At 35.8% G+C, this 19,139-nt stretch overlaps 1 protein-coding gene across 7 annotated transcripts in view; it reads left to right on the top strand.

The window, feature by feature from the left end:
- Positions 1 to 19,139, top strand: part of LOC108326012 (uncharacterized) — a 65,346-nt gene that overhangs the window by 2,413 nt on the left and 43,794 nt on the right. For 5 of the 7 annotated variants that reach the window (XR_008247570.1, XM_052874183.1, XM_052874182.1 and 2 more), the window contains exons 2-12: positions 52 to 160; positions 357 to 681; positions 1,059 to 1,219; positions 6,815 to 6,880; positions 8,164 to 8,281; positions 8,397 to 8,506; positions 8,587 to 8,679; positions 10,859 to 10,982; positions 12,564 to 12,631; positions 14,094 to 14,180; positions 16,862 to 17,014. Coding sequence is in view for 6 of the 7 variants with exons in the window: in XM_052874183.1 (XP_052730143.1) it covers positions 441 to 681; positions 1,059 to 1,219; positions 6,815 to 6,880; positions 8,164 to 8,281; positions 8,397 to 8,506; positions 8,587 to 8,679; positions 10,859 to 10,982; positions 12,564 to 12,631; positions 14,094 to 14,180; positions 16,862 to 17,014 (1,221 nt within the window). In the remaining variant the exon portion in view is untranslated. Of the gene's footprint in view, positions 1 to 51; positions 682 to 1,058; positions 1,220 to 6,814; positions 6,881 to 8,163; positions 8,282 to 8,396; positions 8,507 to 8,586; positions 8,680 to 10,858; positions 10,983 to 12,563; positions 12,632 to 14,093; positions 14,181 to 16,861; positions 17,015 to 19,139 lie in introns of all 7 variants that reach the window. The other 2 variants (XM_017559223.2, XM_017559227.2) reach the window with 2 other exon arrangements.

Below are 19,139 nucleotides of genomic sequence, written 5' to 3'. Positions count from 1 at the left end.
TTCTATATTATGAATTACTTTTTAAATAATTTCCTTTTTTTTTTCTGTCAGGACTGCACTGATCATTTTACTTGGACAAGTGCTATTGTAGCTGGATTTGATGGCGAATTCTGCTGTGATCCTTTTATACAGAGCTATCTTTGTATTTTAGAGTATACTTGTAATTGAAACAGTTTCAGATTTGAAAACATTATCTTGTACACCTGTAAACATTTAATATTTTAGTGTTACCTTATCAAATTTTATCAACTCTGGTGTTGTGTGGTGCTTGTATTAAACTGATTCTTGCTTTAGTTTCTTTTTGTGTGTTTCTACCACCTCTAAATATATGCTTGAATTCACATGAAATCTTGTAGATATATATTGGTTATACGTGGGAAAAAGTAGAAGAACTGACTTCTTCATCTGAATTGTTGGATACACTTCGTACGTAGTGAAGAATGGAGACTTTAGCCCAGCTGGAAGCAATGTGCGAGAGGCTTTATAACTCGCAGGATTCTGTTGAAAGAGCACAAGCGGAAAGCACACTGAAATGCTTTTCCTTGAACAGTGACTACATTTCGCAGTGCCAATATGTTCTGGATAATGCATCCTCTCCGTATGCATTGATGTTGGCAAGTTCGAGCTTGTTGAAGCAAGTGACTGAGCAAAGCCTTCCGTTACAGCTCCGGATTGATATTCGTAATATTCTTGCTTGCAGATGATTATGACTAAGAGTATTTTAGGGGCTGTGAATATTTGGCTTGGGTCTGCGGGAAAGAATACATTATTTCTCTATTTCCTAAACAGAATTTACCGAGCGATGTTTGAACCTCGTCAATTACATTCTAAGATACTTGTTGACTTAATTTTGCATGTATTGAAGTCTCTTTTCCAAAATTGGCATCACCTTATTTTGTGGATAATCTGACTTTTCTCTTATTTCTTTTTCGTGTTGTTTTTGGGGAATTTGGGTTCAGTATTTTCGATTACCTTGCTGTCAATTTTCCCTCACTGTGGTTGCTCTATTTCCTATTCTCTTTTAGCCCAAATTGATTAAATTGCTATTTTTTTTGAAGGAAACTACCTCATAAATTATCTGGCAAGCAAAGGACCAGAACTGGAGCCCTTTGTTCTTGGATCCTTGATCCAACTCTTTTGTCGCATTACAAAGTTTGGTTGGCTTGATGATGACAAATTCAGGGAAGTTGTTAAGGAGGCAATGAACTTCTTGAGTCAGGTGACACGATGAATGTTAAAATTTGATATGGAAGTCCATATATTTCCCGTGTGTTTTGTTTTGGCATCCAGTAAAGTGCATCAAGCATTAAAATGTGCGGCTTTGATTTGTTATTTCTTTACTGTGCTATTAAGCATTTCGTGACTTTTGATATTAGATTCTATCCCTCATAAATTAAAGGCCATTATAAAGTAGTTGTAGGGTCTATGCTTTTTTACCATGCTTAGGTTTCTTGTATTATTCTTTGAAAGTGCTTGTTGTCCTTGAGGTTTTTTGGAAGTTGAAATTGCTGGAGTTTTATGTCTTTTCCCTTGGACTTTGCACAACTTCTTTGCAAAATGGTAGAAATTATGTATAGGAATTCTGGATTATTTGGAAATCTATGGCAGCAGCCAGCACCAAAAGCCAAGGCTTCAAATTTTGTTTGGTCTTGAATATTTAATGGGGTTAGTGCTAGTGACATGATATGGATTATGTAAATGTTACAATAAAACGCACTTTCTGGAATTTTTTTTTGCAGACTTATCTTTTGGTCTGTGGTGATCTTTGGTCATGGGGTTTCAAAAAATAACCAGCTGCATGTATTGAGTGATGAAGTTTGAGAGTCCATTCAAACACATGTTTGTATATGTCTTTATTGCTTTTTAAGGCTATATATTGATTTTCTCTCCTTCACCATCTACTAGATGAAAACTTGAACTATAGGAAAATCACATTGTTACAAAATAAATACAGAATACAACTATAAGTGAAGCCAAGAAGAAAGATTCCCCCTCTAATTGTCTTCTTTTTTTAACAAAATGAAGCTTCCTACTTAAATATATGTAGTTGGTTGAACTTGAGTCCAATGAAGATTTGGTGTTTTATCTTCTAATATCTTACCCGCTAAAACATAATTATGTTCATTATCTGTTATACTTTATTTTATTTTCGGCTTCAAGTTATACGTGACATAAACCAAGTCAGTCGTCTTTTTCTGATGCAAACGGTTTCTTCCATTTGTATGAACCTAGAGATAAATGAATTTTTAAAAATTATACACCAAATAAATAAAATTAAAAACCACAAATAACTTGATAAACTTGAATCACCATTTGAAATGAGCTCTAATCATGCTCACACCCCTAAGAACTGCATGCTAAGCTTAAAAATCGAATAGCAAACCTCTTCAACTCTGAAGCTCCATCCCCAAAATACCTCCCACCATTCTCTTGGAAGCATAGCTTTCCTACAATCTTTTGCATTTTCCATAGAGAAAATTCCTTTAGCATGTTGGATAGGGTTGTGCAGTATGTTGATTGTTGATTAATTGTTATAATATAACCTTATAGGTTCATCTTCCTTTGTCTTTAAGGCTTCCAGTGTAATCTTCAGCTATAACAATTCATATATTCCTTGAGTCATTGCTCAAAATTCTGCTTCGACACTAGATCTAGCTACCACCATTTATCTTTTACTATTCCAAGTTACTAGGTTTCCATGATGGAAGGTGCAATAACTAGTAGTTGACCTTCTATCCATAACTGAGCATGCAGAATCAACATCTGTATATGCCTCAAGATTGACATTCTTGTTTCTTTTCAACAAAATTCCTCTTCCTATTGTCCCTTTTAAATATTTGACAATTCCAGGAGCAATTTGTAAATGTGCTTTCTTATGTTGATGCATAAATGAACAGACTAGACTCACAAAAAAAAACCATATATGGTCTAACATGAGAGATAAGTAAGTCTCACCAAAATTTTGTCCACAACAAAATCATCGTTTGTACTTCTCAACTTTTTATTTGGATCAACAAGTGTATTTGCTAGTTTGTAGGTTGATTACTCGTTTCTGATAATTTCATAGAAAATATTTCAACCTTTGTTGCTCCTTTTCATCATTTCAAGTAACAATGATATCATCCACATAGACTAATATAATGAGTGAAAAGTAGTAGGAACAAAATAATAAAAAAAGAATGACCGGGTGGGTGGGTAAAACAACACACTCTCACGACATGGAGAAAAGAGACAAGACTTCAATGGGAAGATCATGGTGCTAGAGAAGAGTTATGCCATGGTTGTTGGGGACTTGTGTGGAGGAGATGCCACAACATATGATGTGAAAAGGAGACATGACTCTACAATGCTAAAAACATGCAATGTAGACAGGACACAATCGATGAAAAAGAAGATGCAAAGTGGAGAGGTGGTGGTTGGAGATATTGCGTGAAATGGAGGTACATGTGTTAGAGATTTTCTATTCGGAGAACATGTGACCCAACCTATTGTTCTTTACGATATGGGTTTTCATAATGTGAACAACGACTTTTCTTGTTTTTGTGCCGAACCATGGATTCAGTGACTCAAACTTGAATTCACGAGTCTACCATGAGTGAATTGAGTTTGCTTTGAGTGTACCAAAAAACAAGTTTAGAGAGGAGTCAACTTGTGAACAGGAAACAAATTGTTAGGCTCGTATGTGTTTGTGAGTTTATATGTGGGTTTGGTAACCATGGCTGCAACCACCATATCCTCTTTGACAATTAGAATAACCACAACTGTATCTAAAAGAACCAAAATATTCAGTGTGTTTTAGCGATCTTTTATTGTTAGGTTGAATGGATCAATCATTGGAAAAGGATTGAAACTGTATAGGTGCATGGCTACATTTATAGATCGATAAATTGTAGATCTGATGAGGTTCTTTTCTTGTATTTTTGTTGACACAGTCCATGAGCAAAAGTAAGACCTTAAACATCTTCATTATAAATAAATTCAATACAACTCAGTTAATACAATAACAAACTCACATTCTTGAGGTAATCCTTTGAGAATTGAATCAAGATGTTCTTTTAAGGAAATCAAAATACCAACATAAACAAGAGTGTTAACATGAACTTTGACTTGAAGATGATATTCAGCTACAAAAAAGGAAGAGTTACACAACTTAGACCTCAATTGTCTAACTTTCCTTTGAGTATAATGGTGAAAATAGGAATGAATGTTTAACAAAATTGCTTAAGATTGACAACGAGCAGGAATGTTGTGAGCAAGAATAACACTAGAAAGAAAAGATTTTAACCAAGCTAACAACAATTGATCTTGTTTCCAAAAAAGATAATTTGGATTTACATGATCAAGATTGCAATCTTGACCAGAAAGAAAACATGAGGAAATTTTTGGAGCCACAACAAAAGGATGCAACCTATGTTCTTTAATAACCAGTTCAACTTGTTAATGTCATAACAACTATTTTTTGTCATCAAGTTTCTTTTAAACATAGTGGGCAAACATGATTGGAGTTGGTAGCAAAACCAAGATTACAAAACCATTGTCACTTGCAGCAGTATAGGTTTGTAAGTTGGGTCACTGTAGTAGCTGTAGGCAGTAGAGAGGAAGGATGTTGAACATTTTCTTAAGTCATGGATCCTTGTGTGCTTGATACCATATTGAATGAAAGAACTAATATTAAGCATGAATGTGCAGATACATAGAAGGTGCTACAATTGTCTGTCACAGAAACATATATGTAGGTCAAAGAATTACAATTTTTATGAAGGAAAGATAAAAAAGTGATATATCCCTAACATTGCGAACTTTACAAGGCTTGATATTTCTTACGTAGTTGGAGTTGTTACTAAATTCATGCAGAATGATCAAATTGATCACTGCAATGCTATAATTGACATTCTCTTGTATTTGAAAAGGGCTTTGGGACAAGGATTGTTGTATAAGAAGGGAAAAATACTCAAGTTATAGTATTGCGATGAACTATCCCATTGACAAGAGATCTACATTGTACTATGTGTTCCTTTGAAGGAATGTTGTCTTGTAGAAGAGCAAGAAACAAAATGTTGTTGCCCATTCACTTCACAAGGTGAATATAAGTATATGGTTTTAGTCACTTGTGTAATTTAAGCAACTCCTTTAAGTGTTTAAATTTTGTGAAGTTGAGCAAATGAAGTTGTATTGTATTGTGATAATCAAGCAGTCCTTTATATTGCCTTCAATCTAGTGTTTCATGTGAGAATCAAGCACATAGAGATCAATTGCCATTTTGTTAGGAAGTAGTTTGATAGGTTTGCTATAGTATATAAGAGAAGAAATAAATAAGGGAATGTGCCTGCTGAAAATGACTATTATAAACAGTCCAGGGTTAGTTGTGGGTGGGGAGTTTTTTGAAAGGGAGAAAGTTTAGGAGAATTGTGGAGAATGAGGTTATACTGAACAACTTCAGTGTGGGAAACACTTTGTAACATTCGATACCATTTCTATACCTACTACATTGGTAGGTACAAAATTGGAAATAAGCAATAAAGATTTACAAGACAAAGTCTTGTCTCCAGCTATAATTCGTAGTTCTATCATAGTTGTTGTCCAAAGAAGTTACTATGGGATTTATCAGCTCGAAGACATTCTTGCTAAGTCTTTGAGATTCGAAGTGTGGTGCATACAATTTATATGATCCAAGTTGAGGGGGAGTGTTGAAATTGTGTTTATTATTTTATCTTACGGCTTTCATAAAGTTGCTACCAACCTAAACATGAATTTATGATATCGAGATTTTCCATTGTAGAAATTGATTCAGGAAAATCTATTCAAACCGTGTTAATTCTTGTTTGTTTAATAATCTGCTTCTAGGCCATCATTTCCCGTTTCCTCATTTTTGTTGTTCGTTTCTTTTTGGAGTTTGTGGTGAATGTTTCTAGGTTTTTGTTAGGGAATGGAGAGTGTATGAGAGGAGGAAGAATTAATAGGCTAACTGCTTTAGCAGTTAGGAAAGGCGGGAAAAGAGAATGTATAAATAGAATTTGTGTTTTGTTTTAGGGGAACTTTTTGACAGTTAGTTGCTTTGACAGGAACCATTGGTTCTGTGGGGGAGGTTAGGCTCCCATTGATTGCTTGTACATTGTATCTTACTAGTTTTGAATACAAGAAACCCATTCTTTTGTTATCTGTGTGTGAGTAGTGAGTGTGTGAGGGGCTGTCTGGTTTGGTTTCTTACCCAGAAATCTAACCGTTTTAGTGAACTTGGGTTATAATTCCACAACTGGTACATATAGCTACTTGGTGATTATGCCAGCTTATACTTAATTTTATTTTGTGATTGATACGTACATCATGTATCCTTTAAGTATATATTTTGTTGTATGTCTTATTTTTCTTGTCTTTGATATGTGTTCTGATTACAAAATTAAGGTCCTGTAATTTGTTGAGTCTTAATAGTGGAGTTTAATGGTCTAATCATCAATGAAATTTTTTAGGGTGATTGTCTTGTATCCCAAACTAGTTGTACGACCCATAAGAATATTTATAATAAGTTTATATTGTTATTCTTGAACAAATATTTTTAATTTTATTGGGAGTATTAACATATCGTAAATTAGATGTAGGATAGGATAACAAAGAAGATTTTGGTTGACAGAGTCAAGTTCTATTAACCACCACAATCCACCACGCTGACTAGTTTCTCTGTTACTGGCATGTGATGTTTGAGGTTTTGATTGTGTACTTGCTGTTTTTACTATATTTATTAATTATTAAATATATCTTCTTTTGTACTACAGATCTGATTGTTTTGAATTTTAATCTGACCAATTGATACTTTTAGCAGGCACAACATCACTATGCTATAGGTTTGAGGATATTGTATCAGTTAGTTTCTGAGATAAATCAGGTCAGAATCAATGCTTTATATTTCAACAGGAAGTAATAGCTTGATTATTAAAAGCTGTGCACTTGGTGTATCTCAAAGCATTTGTTTCACACTTCTTAGGACTGCACTTTTATTTTGTTGTGCTTTTTTATTTGTTGTTGCTGATTTGTTTTTGTATGCTTTGCCTGAAGTCAATGATGGTTTTGTCTTTAAGTTATAAGTTTTCTGGTATAAGTTTTTTGTATCTTCACACTTGAGTAAATTTTGAGATTTGAGCATCTATTATATATGAGTATTAGGAACTATTTGTTTGCATTGTGTCTGCTTTGTTTGGTTTAGCTGTTGCTATCTGGGAGACTGATTGATATGGGATGTCAAAACTGTGAGTTGTCAATATTAGCATCATATTGTGTTGTTATATGGTTTGGTACTGTGACATGGTCTTCTTTTAACTCATATCCACCATTTTAGCATTGCAAGCATGGTTATCAAACTCTCAAGTTAACTCGTAAACTCTTACGAGTTTACGTTCCTAGACATGGCTTCCGAGTTAATTCGGAAATAAACTCGTTTTTTGCGTAAACTCGGTAGAATCGACTGTGAAATCGGTAGGATCGTGTAGAATTTTGTGAGTTTGGAGCGATTTTACAAGCTTGAAAGTTATATATTTAATGAAATGCATTAAAATTAATGACAATAATCCAAGTATTTATGTTTTACAATATTTATTTTTATGAACAATATAACTATAAATTTTATTTATTTAAAGTTATATAATTTTGTAGACTTATTTGAATTAAGATATTATTTATATAATTTTTTTCATCTGAAGTAAACTCTTTCGAGTTTACGAGTTGAGTTTACGAATTGAGTTTACTCAACTCTCACGAGTTTACATAAACTCTCGAATTTGATAACCTTGATTGCAAGGGTTAATGGGTAGACGATATACTTAATGCCTCTGAAGAGTAACGACATATTGTCACTGAACAACATTACCGCATAAAAACTGAGCTTAGATACTGCAGAAAAACTGAACTTAGATATGCAGAAGCACCCATTTTCTTAATATTTTTATTTCATTGTTTTATTTGCTCGGATGTGTTTACTTCTTGTTGGTGTTTGATTCATAGCTTGTGCAACAAAATATTCCATAAATTTTGTACTGTGGCTGTGCATATTCTCTTGCAATACAACATTATTTATTTTGATATCTCCGTATCGAATTAAGTATTATATTTGCTTAGAACTTTTTTGCTGATATAGTTGTTGTTATTTTTATTTATTTTATTATATATTTTCAGCACAATCCTGGATTACCTGCTGCTAGGCAACGGAGGATAGCTAGCTCTTTCAGGGATCACTCACTTTTTCAGATATTCTCGATATCATTAACTTCTCTCTTCCAGTTAAAATCTGATGGTATATCATATATTTGTTATGAACATGATTGTATACATTTTTTCATTTTCAAAGTTTTAAACTGATGCCGTGCTTTGAATTTAGTAATCCTTCTTTGTTTTTGTAAAAAATTCAGTTGGGAACAAGTTGCAGGAACTTTCTCTTATGCTTTCTCTCAGTTGTTTATCATTTGATTTTATGGGGACATCATATGATGAAAGTTCAGATGAAATTGGTACTGTTCAGGTATAATATGTGTACATAGATACTTGTTTGGTTTTGTCTGGTCTGCAGTTCTTGATCTTGAATTGGCACTGGTTGTGCAGGTTCCATCGGGATGGAAGCCTGCCCTAGAGGATTCCTCAACACTGCAAATATTTTTTGATTATTATGCATTGAATCAAGTTTTTTCAAAAGAGGTTCGTTTATGTTAGTTTATTCCATTTGACAGTGGAGCCAGTGCTTTAAACTTTTATGATAAACTTTTTATTTACTGCTGCATTTTGTTTGATTTTTCAAGGGATTAACCCTCACTGTTATTAACTTGGGATTTTGTTTTGTGTATAGAAAGAACATTATTTGAGATGTTAGGACCTCTCTTTGTTGCGTACATTTTCTGGATAAAGCGTAATATGTTTGAATTCCCGATGCAATATTAGAGAGTAAATCTGATGAAATTCTTTATTTGTTATTATGATTAGATATAGTATTTGTATTGTTACAGGAAGTTCGAATCAGTTGCCGTTTGCAGCTGATGTGACACCTAGCTAACTTCTATCTAAACCAGCCAGCTGGCTCCTTAATGTCGATTATATATATATGTATGTATGTAATTGGACCATCCCAGTACTACAGTGCAGGCCCAATAGTACAGTTATACTTCTAGGATTCTACAAGTACAGTCTATCTCTAATAGAATTAAATTGAGTATTTGTGGCCAACGGGGGAATGTATTCTGGTTCATTTCAGCTGCATAATTATTTATTTTTTCACTGATCTTTGTGGTCTTATATAATTGTGAACTTCTGAATGAGTTATTTTAAATCCTATTGTCACGGACCAGCTCTCCAAAGAGCCTTAGCTTTTATGTGTATGTCTATGATTGGTTTTATACTTTTATATACTCATCTCCCCTTGTTATGCAAGGGTTCTTTGGGATCAAAGTATGAAGTATCAACAATGGCAAACCTACCCTTACATTCTGCTTATATTTAAGTATGAAAAATGGTTCAGGATTCTATGGTACATTCCCTTGGGAGTCTAAGACAAGCAAGGCTGGTGTTTTCCTTTTTTTTGCTGTTTTGTTGCTGCTTGATCCTTTTTTTTTGTGATAAATGTTAAATAGGTGCACCAATGACGTATTTGGTGGAAGACAATTGATAAGACTCCTAATAAGGATCATAAGGTGGGAAGTGAACATGGACCCGTTACTCAGCAAGGAATAATTATAGAAGGAATAGTTAGGCCCAAAATATGGAATGTTTGTGTCAGAAGAAAGAAAGTGGGGTTAGGAAAAGAAAGAGTGAGAAGTTAGTTAGGATGGGGAATGACTTGTCAAGAATATGGAGATGGGGGAATTCTGTTATAGGAGTGAGAAGGGAGAGTGTGAAGGGGTACAAAGTAGGAAGTTGTGAGTCGGTTAGGAGGAGAGTAATTCTCTGGAGGAGTCTAGTGCTCTGGGGTTGTCTTGTTGCTATAGAGCTATCAGCTCAATAACATTTTACTGCATAATATTCTAAATAATACAGACTTGGATATTAAGTTATTTCTTGGTTTTTATCAACAATAAATAAAATTTCCAAATCTTGTTATACTATTTCAACCCTACTTTTACTATATGCATCATTAGACTTTATTTTCTGCTTGATTTGACTTTACCCATCTATATTACTTTTTTTTTTTCTTTTTGAATGTGATAAACTTGTCTTTCGCAAGAAGTATGTAATTTATGGTAAAGTACATTTTTTCTCCATATGCCGTTTCCTTTATCCTCCATCCAAGTAATGTAATCTATCGTCCTTGGCTTCATTAAGATGCTTTTGCTTTAGGTTTCTTGTTGATAGAGTTGATTTATCTTCCCAAAATGCTTTTGCTTCTGATTGTGACAAACTTAAATTGTTATTGCTTTCAATACTAGGTCATGGTTTGTTCACCTCGTAACATATAACTGGAATATGTTTAATTTGAGGTCTTGTTTATAGTTAAAATCTTGTTGACTTATCCTACTATTTGTATTTTATTGTTCAAATTTACTGACGATTTCAGGCATTGTAATTTTTCGTAAAATTCAATTTATCCTAATATATATATTTTGATACTAGTGATAGATAAATTGATTGCCATATTTTAAATGAATATACTATTTGGTTGTTGTCCTTTTATTTTATATCTATGACATAAATGCATGTGAGCTTCTCTAAGGTTTTTTGCATTTGATCCTTTGTTCCTAGAGTTCTATTATAATGGCAAAATTAGGCATGCAAAGAAATTACTGATTCATTTTTTCTATTCCTCAACTTCCATTTTTTGATCTATGTAGGTGTGTAACCTCACTTCTTTATATTGGTGATTTCCCATATTTGTTGTTATTAATTGTAGGCTCTGGAATGCCTGTTGCGTCTTGCTTCTATTAGACGATCATTATTTCCCAATGATACTGCTCGAATGAAGTTCCTGTCACACTTGATGCGAGGCACCAAAGAAATTCTGCAAACTGGAATAGGTAAATTTGATTTACAGTTATTTGGCTTTGCCTTGATTCTAACAGTTTATTTTAATGATTTTGGAACATTGGTTCCATAATTTTTATCTAAAAGTTGGTGCTAGTTTTTGGTTATAAGTTATTGAATTAAATCTGATACTTTCCTCAAACAATGCTAGTCAATAGTAAATGGTCGTGTGGAGCGGTCACCCTTGAAAATTCCATTTGAATATAGCAGTGGACCACTTTTCTGCCTTTTCTTTTCGTTGTACCTTATGATGCACAAATCTGATACACATTGTATACAGTATGATGTGAATCCGATATAGTGATATAGTCATTCTACAAATAATAGGATATGATATGTGCAAAGTATTTAATTAAAAATGTATAAAAATTTATAAAACATAAGAAATATGTTACTGGTATCATGCAAATCCAAATTAAAATATAATTTCTAAGATATTGCCAAAATAAAAAAAATTATTAATCATTGTCATTATAAATTACTTTCATTATTTACGCATAAGAATAACAGTATCAATCTTATTACCACATGAATAATGAAAAGGAGAAAATAAATATTCTATTAATTACAATCATTATAATTACATTTAAACTCCTCTATTTGTAACAATCACATTCTCTTAAAAAAGGAAAGAAAATTAGCCAGAATGAATGTGTAGATTCTGGATATATTTTCTTAGTTATTATGGTGATATAATTTTCTCTGTTTTTATATTCACATACGTATTAGTTTCTTGTAGTTTTATTGGATATAAGTGCTTTAAAAGCTTGGATACTTCACGAACCCTTAATGCTTAGAAACTTTGTTATTACTATCATATTTTAATTTATTATATTATGTTTTATTTAGTTTTTATCAGTGTCATGGATAGCGGACTATGCTGTCCAGCAAAAAATCTGCCTTGTAAATGGATGGAGTTGTGGCATATGGCAGATGTGTATTCACATATACAATTAATTATTTAGAGGAAAAAAATAAGCTATACATGAAGCAGAATCAGCCAAAAATCCGTCGGTAAATCTGTAATTAGGCAATGCCATTTAAAAATGCAATATGCTATACAGGAAGTAGAATAAGCCATTAACCTTGATCCAAATCAAGTGTTATATCATGAAGACCTAAAATATATCTGATTTGTGTGAAATAAATATATGAATATAGCATAAATGTCATGTTGCCAGAGATTTTTTTGCTGCTTTTCTGTCAAAGCTAATAAAGAAAAAATGTCTAGTGTGTCGTAGGATAAACCTAACTTTCACTGGAGATGCTGAACAAGAAATTTCACAATGAAAAAGCAGCATATCATAGAAAAAGAATGTGGAATTCTGAGTGAGCATTACGCTTACTCATATAAGAGTAATTGTGCGACATATAGCCTACAAACTTACTGCATACCTTTGATAATAAATTGTTAATACATTGACATATCAGAATACCTGACTTGCACATTGCTAATTTTTGTACTTCTTGCCTATCTATTGATTTACATTAGTGCTGAAAGTGTGATCCATGTAGCTAAGGATTTTGTCTATAAATTTTATTTAGACCTCTGTTGATAAATTTCTGTGTAACAGGTCTTTCTGATCATGATAATTATCATGGCTTTTGTCGACTTCTTGGACGCTTCAAACTCAATTATCAGGTGTGCAATACTGTTTTTGTCTTTTTTCATGATCCATGTACATGCCCATTCAATCTCTGATAGGATTTTTTTTCCCTGGGATCACCACCTCATGATATTTGTGGGATGACTTGTGAATGTAGCTTTAGTTTTGTTTGTACAATTCTTGGTGAGTGTCTATGTGTGTTTTCTGTAGTGTCTTCCCCGCAAGAATGTCTATCCAATTTAACGTGTCTCGTTGGATCCTGCTGAACAGGATTATGGGCTCTGTTGATTATTGATTTATTATCACAGTAGAATTTCATTGGTCCATCACAATCAATCTTCAAGTTATTTCAACCAAAGCAATTGACAAATAACTTGTGCTATTGCTTGAAATTTAACTACTACGCCAGATTGAGCTACAACGGTTTTTTGTTTTACTTCTCTAAGTTAGCAAGTTCCTCCAAGTATAATATCCAGATTATTGTTGGCATATGAAAATACCTTTCTTGTAGTGGGGCACTTGAATTCTAAAAGAATATTTCAACCTGAGTTTTATCTCAAACTACTTTTCTAAATGTTGACTAACGAGTTGTTGTTCCTTCCAATCATCCTAGTAACATTGATGTCCAGGTACACTAAGAATACAGTTACTCCCCTTGAAGTTTTGTGTTTAATATATATATTTCCTGCTCAGGATCCCCATGCAATAAATGATTTTTCTCATCAAACCATTGTCCAGTTTTTCTTTGATGAACTGTCGATCTATCTCTATATGCTTTATCCTATCATACTGAATTGGATTGTGAGTAATACTAATAAATGACTTATATCATGATAAAGATTTCATAGTTCTTCACAATTTGCTTTTAGATCATTCAAAATAATTTCAACCATAACAATTCACATACCCCTGTGTTGTCACTCGGAATTCAACCTTTGCACCAAACCTATTTTTTTTTCTTCTCCAAGTTACTAGGTTTCCATCCAAGAACATGCACAAGTGAATCTCCAATCAGTAACAAATGGTCTGCAACAATGTGCATCTCCTTTCAAATTTTCATCCTTCTTAAACAACAATCCCCTTCATGCACTTGCCTTCAAATATTGAGGGATTCTGTTTAAAGCTTTTAAGTGTTGCTTTCTTGGATTGTGCACAACAATCCCACTTGCCTTCAAATATTGAGGGATTCTGTTCAAAGCTTTTAAGTGTTTTTTTCATGTTTCTTTTGTATCTTCTCTTCCCAGTTTTAGAGGTTGTCTTATTATTTTCCTTTTCACTTTTCCATTGTTTCTCTATTTTCTTTCTTTCTTGATAAAGATTAATGGGTATAGAGGAACTATTCCAACCTGGTTTTCCGTGACTGCTCACATCCTCGTATCTTGTTTGATTTTGTTCATTTGAATTTGCATAATTAAGTTTTCCTGACTTCCTTGGATTGATCTTGTACTAGTATTTCTTGATTAATAAATCACGTTCCCACTTTGATTTTTTCTGCAGTTATCTGAACTTGTGAATGCTGAAGGCTATAGTGAATGGATACACTTAGTAGCAGAGTTTACGCTAAAATCTTTGCATTCTTGGAAGGTATGATTCTATGATTATTTAATTAGTTCCTTGAAGTAGCTGGATTATACATTTTGTTCATAAAATGTTAGGAACTGTGTCAAATATGTTGGAAACTGTTAGAATTATTGGTTATTGTGTATGAGTTATGTGTGTATGAGTTGTGTTCAAGCGAGTTCCAACTAAGTGAGTTGGAAAGGAGTGTGGTTAGTTACTTTGTTTTCTATAAATGTAAGTGTAGAGGTGTTTAAGACCTCAAGTAATACATATTCCTGTATTCGATTTTAACACGGTATCAGAGCAGGTTCTCTGATCTCTTCTGGTGGTCTTTGCTGTCTACTGGCGGCCGGCCGCCATGGCCGCCGGCAGCCCCTAAAAATTTCATAAGATCCATTTTCTCTTCTTAAATCTCAGCACCCAGAATCAAAGAGACCTAAAGTCTCCTGGGAACCCTAGAAAGACACTCCCTCCGTAACAGTCAGCCGTCGCTAGCCGCAACCCAATCGATCGCCCCTCTCCGCCGTCGCCAGCCACTGTCTGCCGCCAACCTCTGTCCGCCGCCGGCCACCGTCACAGTTTCGACGGGTGACCAGCAGATCTGGACTGTCTCTTCGAGCAACGGCCAACCACGTCAGTTTCGGAAGCTACTTCTCCCTCACACGCCGCCACGAGCATCAGATCTCTTCGATCTACGCCGGCCACCGTCACGGTTTCGACCGGTGACCAGCGGATCTGGACCGTCTCCTCGAGCAACGGCCAACCTCGTCGGAGTCAAGACCAGACTCCTCTTCACGCGCCTCCACGCGCCGCCTGTCTTCAGCTAGTCTCGGGTGTGTGTTTGTCACGCGCCGCCTTCTCGTCGGCCACCGTCACAGTTCCGACCGGTGTCCAGTGGATCTGGACCGTCTCTTCAAGCGCGACCTAACCCTGGTGGTCGCCGTCTCTTTCTCGTCCGCATGCGCCGTCACGCGCCTCCTCTCTCTGGTAGATCTCGGACGCGTGTTCATCACGCGTCGCCTTCTCGGCGTCGGCATCAAACCGCACCGCTGCCGGTCGTCTTGCCGGACCTCCCTTTCTCTGTTCAGACCCTCCAGAGCAGCCATTGCTGCCATCTTCGTCTGTCTTCGTCTCCGCCGTTGATGGACTAGCGCCTAGTCCTACCTTTTTCCGCTTTCGTCATCGTCCAGCTTTGCCGTAGGGGGTTTCGCCTCTGTGTTGCTGTTCTTGCCTTTTTCTCACTATATTTTCCGCTTTGTCAATTTCTTAAGATTGCAAATCTTTTTGATCTTCGGACCAGCAACTGTGATACTTCCAATCTCAGTCAACAATTTCACCGTTTCCACCATGCTGTTCACACTGAGGGGGAGTATCGTTCCAAGACAACATTGCAAAGGAAATGTCAGTCCACCATGGGTGTAGTCCCTGCAGTTTTGTAACTTTCAGCTACTACGGTTGATCTTATCACCCATCCTGCAAACCAAGTATGGCAGTTTAGCATGGGTGTAGTCCCTGCAGTTTTGTAGCTTTTACTACTGTTGATCCCATCACCCATCCATCATTGATGGGGATTCAGTGTAGTCCCTGCAGTTTTATAGCTTTCAGGCACTGCAGATCCCATCACTCATCCATCATTGATTATTCAGTCCTTGCAGTTTGTCATTGTCCACCGCTGCTCTCCTTCATCCACTTTTGAAGTTGAAGTTTCACAAGCTGCTGTTAGTTCATTGATATGTGATAACCCATCTCTGGTTGCCTCACACTCTTGAAGACAAATCATCCAGTTCAAAACCGAGTTCAGTTATTCCAAGCTTGGTTCATACAATTTGTATGCTCCAGTTTGAGGAGGAGTGTTAGAATTATTGGTTATTGTGTATGAGTTATGTGTGTGAGTTGTGTTCAAGTGTGTTCCAACTAAGAGTGAGTTGGAAAGGAGTGTGGTTAGTTACTTTGTTTTCTATAAATGTAAGTGTAGAGGTGTTTAAGACCTCAAGTAATACATATTCCTGTATTCCATTTTAACAGAAACAATTTCTGTTTGAATTAGATTAATGGCTGGGATATTTAAATGGACAAATTCATTTTTGGTGGCTTGTCATGAGCCAACAAAGTTACATTTTCTTACTATTTCTCTTGAAATTAATTCAATATGAATGATTGTCGAGATGTTTCCAAGTGCTTACTCACTAGCAACTAAATTAAAATATTTTAGTTTTCAACTTAGTGTTGGAGTGGGTTCTATCTTGCTATTCTTTCTCACTTGCAGTTAAGCCTTTGGCACCTTCTGTTGTTGCTGTTCAGACTTCAATCTAAATTGCCTTGTTGTGAGGCAAATCCTTTAAATTTTGGAGGCCACATGAGTGTCATGTGTTCTGCTCCGGTCACTATCAATTTTGTTGTATCATAGTTTGGTTTCGAGATTTGGGATATGAGGACTGTGAACGGGGAAAGAGTTTGATTTTCTGCTCTATTTGCTTTGCTATGAATTGAAAGAAGAATAATTTATATACTAATTGTTATTGTTATGTGCAATGATAGGAATCATTCCCCATCATATCTTACTATAGCTAGCCCTACTACTTTTTTTTGCCAATTCTTTCTTCTTTTTTTATGTTATTTTAATCTGCATAAAATTCACTATAAATGATTGGATATTATTAAATATGGAAAGAAACTTCTATTGATACATATATGTTTCCTTTCAGTGGACTGGAAGCAGTGTTTACTATCTTCTAAATTTATGGTCTAGATCTGTGGCATCTGTGCGGTATCTCAAGGGTGACAAACCTAATCTGTTAGATGAATATGTGCCTAAAGTTATAGAAGGGTTTGTATCATCAAGGTTTGATTCATTGCAGGTCAGTTCCTTTAAATTCCATATCGACATGCATAATACGTTGTTGTAAGAAATCTGACTTGATCTTTGTAATTAGGGAAATATGTACAGCTGATACTTAGGGATATTCTCCATTATTTGCCCTTATTAAGTTTCCTTATATTGTACTTTGAATGTTATAAAGGGTTTGCATGTAGATTAAACACAATTCATGAGGACAAGAAAACTTTATTGTATCAGAGAACTAGGTTTTCCTTTTCCCTCTTTTCCCTACTTTTTTTCCGCTGTACACTGTTCTTGCAGCATTGTTCACATGGCACTATACGTGTGCGTTGTTCATGCAAACTACTGCAATCCACCATTCACCACTGCCGAGCAAAACTCAACAGAGTCTCCATCTCCTGACTGCCTAAGATCGATGCATGCACTACCTTTCTCTGCCTCGTTTGTCTCACTAGATCCCTGAAGAGTTTTTGTATTGACAACAATCGTAACAAGCTTGACTGATATGATGATATCCTTGAGGGGAGTGTAAAAGTTATGATTTAATCTTTCTACATGGGAAAGATGTGAAGCCGATAGTTAGGGATATTCTTAGGTTCCCTTTATTATACCATGAGTGATTATAAATACTTATTAGGCTTGTATTAGATTTGTATTAGGCTTTTCTGTACTGTAATGTCATACAACTTCTTTTCTGTTTTTCGGTAGTTAATGTGTTACGTACCTGAGTACGAAACCTAATTAGATAACCCCTCACACACTCAAACAACAAGCACATAACAATGAACGAATGATAATGGGCGAATGAATCTCTTTTATTGATGGTGATATCTGAATAAACAAAAGTAAACAAGGGTAATTGGGAGCATAACCTCCCTCACAGGAGCATAGCCGCCTGTCAACAAACTCAATAATAAAAAGCATGACCCTAACAATAGCCTCTAGCTTTATTTATACTAATTATTTCCCGTCCATCTTGTGCTAAATCTTGCCCTAGAATAAAATATGAATATTGTTCTAAGTAAAATATTTCCCTAGAATAAAATATTTCCCTAGAATAAAATCTTTCCCTAGAATAAAATATGAATATTGTTCTAAATAAAATATTTTCCTAGAATCAAATATTTCCCTAGATTAAAATCTTTCCCTAGAATATATTTCCCTGAATATCGCTCTAAATATACTAAATATTTCCCGCATATCCTAACTGCGAGCAGTTAGGATAATAACTTTTTCAACTGATCGGCTCCAACTCTTCATCGCCTTCCGTTCGGCTTGCTTCCCCCTGAATCCTCCGCCTTCTGTTCGGCTTGCTTCCCCCGGCCTCCTACCGTTCGACTCCATCTCTTCCCCGCCTTCCGCCGTTCGGCTTGCTTCCTCTTGCCTTCTATCGTTCGACTCCCCTTCCTCCTACCGTTCGGTTCCCCTGCCTTCTATCCTATCACCCAGTATCCTATCATTACACCCCGCTGCAGAACAACCTTGTCCTTAAGGTTGAAACCGGGGTGCTTGATCTCATGGCTCTTCTTCAATTCAGGTTTGGAGGTGTGGGTGGTGGCAATACCTCCTCGTCCTCTGCCAATATCATGACTCTCAAACTCCTGTCCGAGCAGTGATGACCAGGACCGAACGGTCCCCCACACCTGATACACCTTCCCTTCTCTCTCCATTTCAAGGCTTCTGAATAAGGCATATTCTTGGTGTTTCTCCCATTATTATCACTACCCTCCTTCCGTAATGACCCCACACTCTCGGCGGCTTCCTATCAGTCTGGGTTATAGTGATTGGCTTCAGAGCGCTTGGCGACTCCCGATCGGCCTGGGTTATAGTGATTGGCCTCGGGTCGTGTCTCCTCACCACTCGTTCGTTCCCAAGACGATTGGTTCTTTGTCACGCTCCAGTTCCCAGCCTTCGTGCCTCCGTGGATCTCCTCCACGTCCCTTGCTATCCTCGTGGCGATCATCAACTCCTGCGGGTCAAGTAGCCACACTTGATTATGAATTCCCTCTTATAATCCTGCCATAAAGTACCCCATCAGCTGTTCTTCGGACACTCCTTTCGTCTGACCCACCATTATTTCAAAATCTTGGATGTATTCTTCCACGGATCCCGATTGTTTATTGGCCGCCAACCTCTCAAAGACT

This window comes from Vigna angularis, chromosome 3 (genome assembly GCF_016808095.1).
Source record: "Vigna angularis cultivar LongXiaoDou No.4 chromosome 3, ASM1680809v1, whole genome shotgun sequence".
NCBI classification, from domain to species: Eukaryota; Viridiplantae; Streptophyta; class Magnoliopsida; order Fabales; family Fabaceae; genus Vigna; species Vigna angularis.
Note: the sequence above shows the minus strand (reverse complement) of the source record. Positions and strands in the feature narration are given on the sequence as shown.